The sequence below is a fragment of the Phaethon aethereus genome (assembly GCF_964289735.1).
Source record: "Phaethon aethereus genome assembly, chromosome: 13".
NCBI classification, from domain to species: Eukaryota; Metazoa; Chordata; class Aves; order Phaethontiformes; family Phaethontidae; genus Phaethon; species Phaethon aethereus.
Genome location: NC_138589.1, coordinates 18,726,894 through 18,738,985, shown reverse-complemented (window position 1 = coordinate 18,738,985; position 12,092 = coordinate 18,726,894). Strand labels below are relative to the sequence as shown.

The 12,092-nt window shown below is 35.0% G+C and overlaps 1 protein-coding gene across 1 annotated transcript in view; it reads right to left on the bottom strand.

Annotated features, from left to right (window-relative positions):
* The window catches only part of CDH13 (cadherin 13), a gene marked incomplete at both ends in the record, with an annotated part of 495,274 nt that overhangs the window by 196,307 nt on the left and 286,875 nt on the right, over nt 1-12,092 (bottom strand). The window contains one exon of the mRNA XM_082005778.1: nt 4,011-4,155. Coding sequence (XP_081861904.1) covers nt 4,011-4,155 — 145 coding nt within the window. The remainder of the gene's footprint in view (nt 1-4,010; nt 4,156-12,092) is intronic.

Sequence of the window (12,092 nt, the reverse complement as noted above, 5' to 3'; positions counted from 1 at the left end):
TCTCAGCTATTTCCAAGAATATGACAATTTTCCATCAAAACAGCTAATTAAGTGTAACTAATTATATAATGAAATTGCTCCAGGAAAGATATATCAGGAAACAAATACTTTACTATATCACCTACCATTTACATATTTTTATCATTAATTACAAGCTGTGGCAAGCCCTAGCTTGTAATCCAGATGAATAATTATTCATGTAATGCATATACAAGTTTATATTCTCAGTGATGTCCAGGCATTTGCCCCTCTAGTAAAGTGGTGACAGACAAATAGTAGAAGTCCAAATAACCAGTGGTGTTTACTCTAAGTTCAAAAATCACACAAACAACAAAGGTGAATAGCCTTAGGAACACAGAAAATGTATTAGACCACCAACAAAACACATCCTCACCAGGACAATGTACAAAAGGTTCTGCAATTATCCATAGACAGATTAAATAAATACAAAAATTACACCCTATCTCCGTGTTTTCTTTTGTTTTCTTCTACTTGTAACTGTCTCCAAAGGCAGAGAAAGAAGAGTCTTTGAAAAGGACTTGGTACAACATTTCACTGTAATCTTGTAAGTTTTCTGTCTTTCCCTAATTAAGGAAATAAACCTTCAAACCCTTAAGGAAAAAAGTAATTTTGGAAAAGAATAAAAAACTGGAACACATGTCTTACAGCAACATCAAGAAAGTCCAATATAAACATTCACTTGAATATTAAGGTTTATATATTTAAATTTGTGATGCTAATCTTCTCTAAGTTTTATTTATTAGTAAATATCTGATATTTCTGATGAATGATAAGCAACATGTAAATGAAATTTTAGAGTCAATAAATAAGTGGAAAGCCTCTAGAAAATTCCATTGGGTTTGTGACTTCTAAAATTATGATCCCACAGGAAAACAACAGGAACCCAGCAATGAATAACTTAAAACAAGATAATAATATCATTTGAATCCTTCAGGCAAGTTTCATAGTCCAGTATATCTATAGCTTTTTCTACATAATTATACATCTCTCATCATTGAATTATTGGAATCCATGGACATTTACACATTGACCCAATGATCATAAAGACAGATCAAAGATACCTGTATGAGCATAATTTATTTTTCAGGAGAAGGCTATTTCAGTGAATGGGTTTGATTCAGAACTTGAACAAAGATGAAGGCGGCTGTGACAGGAAATAAGGTTATACATACAATGCAAAGCCTTTCTTTTGGAACTTCAAAAAAAAAAAAACAAGAATACAATTTTAATACAATAAGAAGGAATCGGCAATCATGCATGCAAACACACGCACATAAAGATTTCTATCAAGCTGTGCAGTGCAACTATTGAATGGGAGCAGCAAGACAGCAGAACCTGATGAATAATTTTAAGATATATGCCATGAAATTTAAAGAACTATGGAAAACAGATGTAAACAACATGAAATCTTGGTTGACTAGATGCCATCTGCATAGATAACTATGACAGAGTCTACCTAATGCTGATTCTACAGGTTCACTTTTGCACAAAATAATTTTGCAAATATTGGTGTTCTTGACACCAGGAAAATGACGTTATGAAGTTTAACGGGATGCATACCTCGGGGAAGGAGGGAGAGGACAAGAAAAAGATGAAGTTGAAAAAAATTATTCAGACTTTGACTAAAAAGTAAGACAATCAAAATGCCAAATGCTACACAGATAAATACCAAAGTGCAGCAAGAGAAAATGGATGAAAACAACTACAGAAGAATGCACTGGAAGTTGGACTGAGAAACATGCCTACTGAATCAGAAGCATAAACTTCAATATAATGAGTGAAAAAAGGAAAAGCAAGGATAGTTTATAGATGAGCAAAAATAGGGAACTGCCAGTTTAAAAAAAAAAAAAAAAAAAGTCCTTGGCAGAGAAAAGCAGCTTGATATAGAGTTTGAGTAAAGAAAGAACATATAGCAGGTAACAGTTAAATATTGTCCCATAGCCTAGAATTAACAGTCAAAACAAAACATTAAATATCGGTTTGGAAGGGCATGTGGTACATAAGAGGTATAAACTTCTGCTTTGATGGAGAGAGATGAGACCACTGAAAGACTGGCAGGAACTCACAGCTCACATCCAGAGCTCATACACTACCAGCAGGATTAAAGCTTAAACACTGCAAAGTTTGAGCTGTTCGGCACCACTTTCTTCTACTGAAATACTGGCTTAGAGGCTGTGAAGCTACTAAAACTACACCATCCTATTCAGTGGTCTAGGAATGTGTATCTAAATGGGCATCACAAGAAGATGCTGTAGTTTAAATGTAAATGTAATAAAATTGGTCCTTTGATCCAACTAGATAGTCACACTGTTCTACATACTATTGACTGATTGTGCAAAGGAACCTCTGACATTTGTTAAGCAGTATGTTCTCAGTTAATTATGAAACCCTTGCTACAACACAGGGTGAATAGGAAGTGGGACATTCTAAGGAAGTTTCTTTTGAATTCTGAATAAGCAATCAATATCTGAAATAAATTAAGAATGTACAAGACCTACAATAGAAAAGATTTAGTGTTCCACTTGCCAGCCATATTCACAAATATGAAACACATGTCTTGCTTGAATGAAAAGACCATGAATTGGTTCATTACATACCCATCACACGGTAAACAAACATTTACCTGAACACTCTTTTTAAGAGAGGAGCAGCTCATAATGCATTTCATACCTACAGTTTTTCAGACAGTGGCAACTGTATGTGAAAATGCAAAACTCACTAAAGATTACATGATTTCTAGAACCTACATAAATAATAAGGGCAAAAAATAAATTCTGGTCCTATCAATATGCAATACAAGGAAGTGAAAGGTAATGTTTATCCTTGTTCAGAGTAAACAAAGCGCATGTTACCACATTAAGTTTCAATGAATATTAAATATTCATTAAAATATAACAAACATGATTCCAGCTTTCATTTAAAAATATTTCAGTATGCCTATACAGCCCAAACTATGTCTATACTCACAGCTTCAACTGTATAAGGAGGGTAAGACCTTGTGTTCAATGATGTATAGAAAGACAAACTCTCTCTCTCTCTCAACCTCACAACTCTGATCTCAATTAAATCACTGTCACTCCAATGATTTTAATGGGGACTTCTACTGTTTTAGATTTCTTTCACCAAGATACAGGTTAACTCCGTAACATAGTCTGGTCATACAATTACCACTTACAAATGCAGTGAAGACACCTCTCGAGTGGAAAGGAACAGCCTGTTCAGTAACTCACAACAAAATTGCACAACGACGGAGGACAACAACTGAAGAAAACTAATTCAGCCTTCACTTGCAGGAAAAGTTTAGCCAGGACAGTTGTTAGTACTCAAATTGAAATTTAGAACAGTATCTTATTCTTATAGAATTTCATCATCAGCAGTGAATTTAAAATCAACAAATCAACAGTGAATTTAATCAGAACATTTTCCTTACTAACTTTAAGTCTCAAAGGGTGTTTTTTGTTTTGTTGCAACTGTTGTATCAGCATTTACAAGAGTAACATCATTCAGTATTTCAACCTGCCCTACCATATCACCATACGGTAATAATAGGAATAAATGGAAAGCACCTCACCTCATGTTACATAAACAAATAAAAATGACCCTTCCAGCAGCTAACCTTACAGAGAAAAAGGTGAAATTCGCACTCTGAACAGAAATTGTACATGTATTTGGTCTGATTCTTAAGCATATCCTAGGAGTTGTCTTTGTTGATTCCACATAAGAATAAAAAAGCTTAAACCTAAATCAAAGCTTTCATTCCAAACACTGTTATTTTAGGGTTTTTTTCCTTTTTTACTGCAGAGACTTGACTGTTTTTCAAAAATCATTACCTGCTGTCCTAAAGGGCTGCTCCTGCCTCTTTATGCGGGGGAAGGATTCAGTGAGCCACAAAATCAGTAAGAAAAGTTATACAATATGATAATAATTCATGTATCAACACAAAATTTGTTCTGGCATTATTTCTAGAGGTATGATTGGCATGGACTTACCTGTAGGGGATCCCTCCATGACGTGACCAACGTAAGGTCCTTCTTTGAACATTGGCCTATTATCATTTTGATCAATAACAGAAATATCTAGGCGGACTGGACCATCGATGGTTTTCCCACTTACATCTGTGACCTCAACTTCAAGCTGTACGAACAAAAAGAGAGGAGTAAATTCATTAGTTCACTATCACCGTGAGCAGAGAGTAAAAAAAAAATAGCTCAGATCAGTGCTGCTGCAACCAGGCCCTGCCAAGGATACCACTTGCAGCCCATTCTTTTGGATTAGGCCCAGAACAGATTTTCAATCTAAGCAACAGAGAAAGACAGGTGTACATTCAAATCAAGATATCCCTTGGCAGCTTGAAAACACCGTATTCCCTGAAGAATGACATGACTAGAATACAAGAAAAAAAAGACCCCCTGTAAATTTGCTACTAATCATGTGAAGATTTGGTTAGAATTTGTTTCTTTACTTTTTTCAAGCACATTTAGCACAGACACTTATAGAGCTATCACAGTATAATCTCCTAATGATCAGTTAAAACCGTTTCTTTTTTTCCCTCCAAAAAAAAAAAAGGCAAGAATGCATTAGACATATTAAATACATTTTCTCAATGGTGATGGCGTGAAATATTATGTTCGGTAAATTTGACAGTTGTCAAGCTTTTCTAATAAGGTCTGGAAGAACATATGCAGTCTTATATAAGCAGGTATATATACACACGCAGACTCACATCCCAACGTATGAAAGCACCTGTTGAACATAAAGCTGACATAACGCAGCTAAAGATTTGTTTGGACTTACTTTATTTCCGAAAACTGGAAAGAAAGATCATACTGAATATCTCAACCCTCCAATCCACTTGCAACGAAAAGTCACAATGACTTACCAAAACTTAATCAGTTATTAGGGCAAACCATGCCAAAACTTCTTTAGATAATAGAAAAGGTCAATTCAGACTGCAACTGCATTTTCTACCCTGCAGTTTTCTCTCCTCACCAAGGTGTTAGTAAAACACAGCAATAAACATATCGGAGACACAGATATTATTTTTACCTACCCTACTTGTCCCTGGACTCAACTCTTTAATGGAGTTAAGCCAGCCAGAAAATGAACCTGAGCACAGACGTTAATATCACCCTCTTCCAGTCTTTCCCTGAGAAAGAGGTAGCAGCAGGGGCAGAAGTCTCTGAGCATTTTGTTTATTCTGTTAATTTACTCTTCATTGCCATGTCTTATACCTGTAAGTTACTTATAAGCTAGTGATAAATCCTAGTGGGAAAAATTAGGTCAGAATTCAAATTCCTTATTAAAATGGATGGCTTATTAACACATCTCTCTGTATTTTGTTATGCTTATAAATACATCCCACCGTTGTAGTTCAACATGCTGGGTGCGAACAGGAGTATTTGATTATGAGTAAACTATCTACTTACATACAGTACTTGCAAATAGCATCACAGTCCATTTTAACATCTACTCACTGCTTATCCTCACTTCTCTAGAAATTGTTCTTTCAAGCATTTCCCAAGCTGCCTTTTTTACTAGATCTGTAGCTTAACAGCTTAAAAGCAGACAACTGCCCTGATGTGAAGACAACTGATTCATGCGGCATTGGCACAGCTAAAGCTTTATGGGGACACATGCCCCTTCAATTTTCAGGGCTTGTTTAACACTGGACTCTAAAGTCCATGTAGTATCTTCAGATTGCATATGATGTGATGGGGACCAGGAGGGAGAATGCACTGTTATTACTGAACTACATTAAAGCTAGATACAGTTTAGATACAGTTGGAAACTGCTGACAAAAAGATTTATCTTAGTAAATGTTGACTCATCAAAACTATGTTAATTGCTTTGGGAAATGGAAGAATAGCAATATTTCTCAGTGCAATTCCAGCAAATTCATTTTCAAATTCAAGATAATTTGCTCTTAATATCTCTCAATATTAAGTGACTATACTGCTCACAGGAAAGAACAAAGGCTTTGCTAAATTTAAAAAACTACTTCAGCTGCTTTATCAAAATTGTAAGTCATCTAAAGCAAAGGTTGATTTAACACTAGGGGTTATTTTCCCAGACTTCCACAGATTAAGGAAGAGACTAGGAGATTCTTATTAATGACTGAAATAGATTTACTTTATCATTGCCAAGTCCACTGCGTCCAAGACAAAAAATTTGGTATGACAGGTCTGTAGGAATGGCTACATGATCTCTGCTTCATTTTATTAAGATGACAGAGGACTTCATTTTATTAGTCTTTGTACAATGATTTCCAGGCTTCTCCTAAGCATTATGGGATAACTCACCAGCTCCTTTTAAACCCACACTTCTACAATGTTTTCAAAATAAAAGCCTGCAGCACCAAAATTATGATCGTCTATCTTTACATGACTAATCTGTGAAACAAGCTGCCTTACATCTTATCTTGCCTGACCAAAAAAAAAAAACCCACCAAAAAAAAAAATCCATGAAGCCCCACTGCCCCCAAAACAAAAAACCGACAGAGGAAAGAAGCAACAAAATAGCAACAAAAGTATATTGTTACTTAAAAATCCCCAACACATACAACAGAAAGAAGCATTCAAGGAAAAGACAACACTGGTACAACACCCAGATTACTTTGAACAGACTGTAAATAAAAACAGGTGGAAAATTAGATTGTGCCTAACTATCAGAAGAGTGAGATTTCAGTCTGCCAATAAAGAAGAAAGGCAGGAAAACCTATCTAGTTAGAATGTAAAACTTGACCTATGTATGAAACATACTGCATTCATTCTTTTGATAGCAAGAGATTGTACCTGAACATTCAGAAAGTATCTAAGTTCCTACCTGAGTATAACAACGTAACTCTAATGAAAAGTGGTAAGCATAAAGACAGATCTGAGCAAATTGACCAAAAAAAAAAAATCTGCAGAGCTCTGTAGCTATTTATTATGTGAAAACCTGGTAAGATTGACTATGCTTTTAATGTTCCAACTTAAAAGTTATGGAATTACGTTCATAATTATGAAGTTATGTTCATTATAATCTAACCAGTCATATTTTCAGGAACACTTGAGGTTAAAACCCAATTTCATTTTTGACAGAAGTATAGATGCAAACTACAAAGGATAATCAAGGGTTTATGAGAACTGTTACACCTCACAGCACAAGTCTCCATGATAGGATACAATGCAGACTTTGGCTATTGCTTCTAATACAGCTAGAGAAATACTGATAAAATTAAGCACACCAATAAAAAAGGGAAAAGCAATATAAAACCAAAACCTGCAGGCAGTAACAGATTTTAGACTATTTGTCTAGACAAACACTTATTCAATACTCTCCCTTCTCAAAAGGGACTTTTTGACTTCCCATCCAATTCCCCTCACCATATCTGAAGTGAGGATCTTTCTTGTCAACCCAAATATAAGAATTTCACCAGAAGCTTAGTAAGCTTATTCAACTCTGCACAAACCTCTTTTAAACACTCTGCTTTATTTTGTATGGACTTGATTCCTTTCCACTCTGCAGTCAGCAACAACATTTACAGGAAAAGATAACCAGTCTCATTCTTACCATTACTTAGGTAATTTCAAAGGTTTCTCTTCACAGAACAGTTGTTTCCATTCATTTATTGCTTTTGGTGAAATGATTCTGGATAACCACCTTCCTTCTCTGCATATAAATGTCTATTTTTACTTTGCAGCAAGTCAGCCAATGGCCCACACAAAATTACATCATAAATTTAAAATTTTTCATAAGTAAACCTGGAATATCTTTTAGTATTTAATTATCTTCAAAGTCTAATACAGGTTCTTTAGTCATTAACTGCCTTCTAATTTTAATTCCCAATTTGTTGCTGGTAAGAATGTTTCTCACAGAATTCTTCCACTTGTTTCAACAGATGTTTTTTCTACACATTCCTCATACCCAGCTTCACCCGGGGGGGGCGGGGGGTGGAAAAGTCATTTCTGCGTGTGAAACCAGCAGCTCGTGTCTTCACCTGGCTGTCGGCAGCGGGGGCCGCAAGGGCTTCTTGAGGCGAGGTCAGGGCTGCCCGAGGCCAGTTCTGGCCGGTTCCGGCTGGTTCCGCAGCCGCCCCACCGTGGGGCGCAGCTGAGCCCCTCAGAGATGCTGGCAGCCCCTCTGTGGAAGCGTATTGAAGAAAGGGCAAACTATTGCACAGGTGTTATGTCTTCATCTCGGTCCATGAGCTTCTCACCCCATTGCTCCAGCCACCCTCAAGGTCAACCCACCACGGCAGGGAAAGCAGATGAGTAAAACGTGGCCAAGAGAGAGGAAAGGTGCGTCATCCCGGAACGGGGTACGCTCAAACGTCTGAACGGAGCACTGTACCATTACAGAAGACCTGCCCCAATCTCAGTTATTTTGAGGTTTCTATAGGCACAGACCACTGCTGACTTTATTTATGCCTAGCCCGGTTAGAATTATTGCTGAGAATACTTGTTAGGTTTATTTATCATCAACTCCTAAGTGTGGATTGACAGTAAAGAAAGGCGATGGACTTACAGATATTTCACGTAAGTAAGAAAAAACCTTTGGTCATGTCTGCGTCACAAAAAGTAGTAAAGAAATTCTATTTATAGTGAAAGGTTTTAGAAAAAATTTGATACAATTACCTAAAACAACTCAGAGAGGACAATAATTTGGAGGCAGAGAAATTAATTCCAATTAAATTTTCCTGTTTTAATTTTTTAAATAAATCTAATTTTATAAAAGCTTGTACTTCAATTAATTTCGTTATTAAAATGTATAAATAATTATTATAACTATAATAAATTATAAAAGATATATTACAATACCATATTAGCTATATTAATTTTAATATATCATATAATTAACTATAGTTATTGTCATATTAATATTAGATTATGGTTTTATATGAATAAATTTGTTATAAATAATTTATAAAATTATAAATTTAATTTTATAAAAACTTTAATAAAAGCTTTTATAAAAGCTAAGTTTTATATGGCACAAGAGTAGATGGAGGGAGAGGATATAAAACCAAAATATACTATTTCTAATCAGTACAGATGATTTTATCTTAAACTCCTTGACGAGAGGATATTGATTACCTCAGCAAGGTTGTACAGATGATGGCAAAAACTGGCACCATTACCTGCAGTGGAAGAATTTAGCCTCACAGAGTTAGAGCATAGGTGGTAAGTACTCCTATGAGTATCTTATAAAGGTTTTATCTTGCTAATGCATCCACTTACAAGAATCTGACTCCTTAAAAAACATGCAATTTATTACTCTAATTTTATTAGTTTCTTACCTAGCAACAGTCACATAGCCTTTTATTAATGTGTCATTTTGCAATACTTTCACAAGTGAAATATAAGCAGCTCTAGTCCAAAAAGATAATTGAAGTATGAAGACACTGAACATCTTATTTCAGTTGATGTTCACTACATGTACTTTTGAAAGCCTAAAACACTACTTTGGTGATTATAGGTATCATTGTATTCTTCCGTACATTTCACACTCATGAAGACTAGAGGTGAAGAAGCAATGTCTTGCCTTTTATTTTAAGATAGGTGTCTGTCTTTATTAGACATGTTTTATCTCCATCATGTTTTGTTGGAAAAACACTGTTGGAAGAAAATGTAGAGCATTAGAGAGTTTCCTGAACTCAGACTTTCTTCTACCCTAAGCTGTAAAACTTTTTACATACTACATTTTACAACTGCTATAGGTCTTCTGGTTCATTCTTCTTCTAACAAGGATCCATGCAATTTCTGAAAAGCTGTTAGATTTAGAAATGCAAAGATTGTTTTGAATTCCTACTAGATCTTTGTAATCATCAGCTTATCACAAGGAAGTCCTCACTTCAAGTGTTCCTAAACTCTATTCTATTTCTTTTCATGGACATTTGCAAAATAAAATCTTATTTTTTAATCAACATTCAAATCCTAGTTGTCTTATGCCTTTCTTCAAAAAGAAATCATTTGAAAAGTAATGTAATTCATAGAAAAGCACGATATAGCAATCTAGTCTTGCTATGGACTTATGTAAAACCAGGCACTTTTTTAGGTAATACTTCTAGTTAAAATAATCAAAATGTAGTTGGTTAAAATAACAAGAAAGTGTCATACAATTACTGTAGTACAAATGGCTAGTCCTAGCATAAATGTATGTATGTCTGCCCTACTACACAAAAACACTGACGTTCCTATCACAGAAAATACAGATTTAATTTTGAAACATTCAACTCTATAAAGTCTTTAATGAATTTCAGGACTCTATAGGTATCATTAAGAAAACTAATTAAAACAGCAACTGAAGCTTCTGTGAATGCTTTAATTTTTCCTCTGTTAACCACGGTAAGTTGTGCAATATATAGACTGTAACTGTATGTGGTCTACAAATTGAAGAAAGCAATACTGTACGAATTAATAGTGGGCAAAGATTCCAAACAAATAATTCAAATAATTTAATTATTTTTACCATTTTTTTAACCTCAGTTAACAAAAGAAGATAAAAAATCAAAACCAATATACAAAAAAAGATTTTCTTTCACAGAAAACGTAAGGGTCTTTCTGCATATACAATTCACAACTTAAATACTGCTCTCTTTAGTGCATTCTCCAAATTAAGCATTAGGTTTTACAGTATCAGATGATTTCCATGGTTGTATTGTTATCCAATTCTACTCAGCAAGCCTGAACCACTGAAATCCAAGGAAGGAAGAGAAAGTTATAAGGCTCATGTGAGTCGGACATTTCCCAAGCTGCCTTTAAGTAGTACGCTCCTAGATAGCACCATGTACTTTGCAATGACCCATCAAACTGTAACTGTTCTGAACTTCCAAATCAGGTGAAAGACTGAAGAGCTTTAGCAAAGATCTCACTACAACAAAGGTTTGCACTGACTTATCTTACAATCCTAGAATTACCCTGCAGTTATTTCATAACTCTTATTTTCTTAGCACAACTAACTCTTAGGAGTGTGCATTAATTAATTAAAAAAAAACAACCCAAGACTTCTATCTTCCAAAGGGATGACAAAGGATGAATTCTTCAATAGGTAAGAGTCACTTAATCTTCTTTAAGTCCTTCCCAGATGCAGCTGCTATGAGATCATTCTTAAGTGGACCTGTCAAATCTAACCATTCCTTTCTTTTAGAGAGAAAGGACAGAGGAGGAGAAACAGAAGTAAAAACTACACTGTCATAGTTTATACACTTTTTACTAACAAGAACCTTTACTTTTTCAAAGCTGAAGTTGTATTTGAACCTGTCAACAGAGGGGTTTAGCTATACAGTTATAAGTCATAGCAAGATTCCAATGTTATTTCAAATGTATTTTCTTTAAATAAAAGAAGCTGAAGTCAAGAAAAATACCTTAATAATGATTTTCTGTATATTTTCCACATTAATTTTTGTGCAGTAAATCTTTCTATTGTGAATATCTTACTGTTCATCCTTCTCTTGAGGTGGAAAGTGCAAGAACATTGTCTTTGCCAGTTTATATTCAGTAACGGCCAAGCTCCAAAAGCACATTGCACCTGCACTTCCTGTTGGCTTAATAACACCATAAATTGTCCATCTCTCTGAAAAATCTGGCAACCCAGAAAAGCCGCTACATCTTAGAGGAAGGATCTTCCTCAGTGTGAATAAGAAAACAAATGCTGAATGATTAAACTGGTGATAAGAGTACTTGGAGTTTTCCAGGTTCTTTATCCCGGACTGTCAGTGCTGTCTTCTAGCACCAGCATGTCTCTTGATTTGCAGTTCACTTTACAGAATATGCCTAGAAGATGCCATCAGTGAAATATGCTCATTACTGCAAAATGAAGCTAAAATGCTATACATTTAATATTTATTTTAATATATTAAATTCCTCCATAGCACTAAGCTAAGCAATTATGAATTCACTATCTAATTGAATGTATATACTGCAGTGCTATTAGTGTCACAGTAAATGTATTTTCTTCCACAGCTGTGTGTCTCTGAATCACAACATTGCTAAAAGGCACTATTTTCTTGTAGAACTTAAGTCCTGAAAATTTTTCTCTCCTATGAGTATAAAATGGTCCCCTTCCTGTGAACAAGATCACAGAGCAGGAAA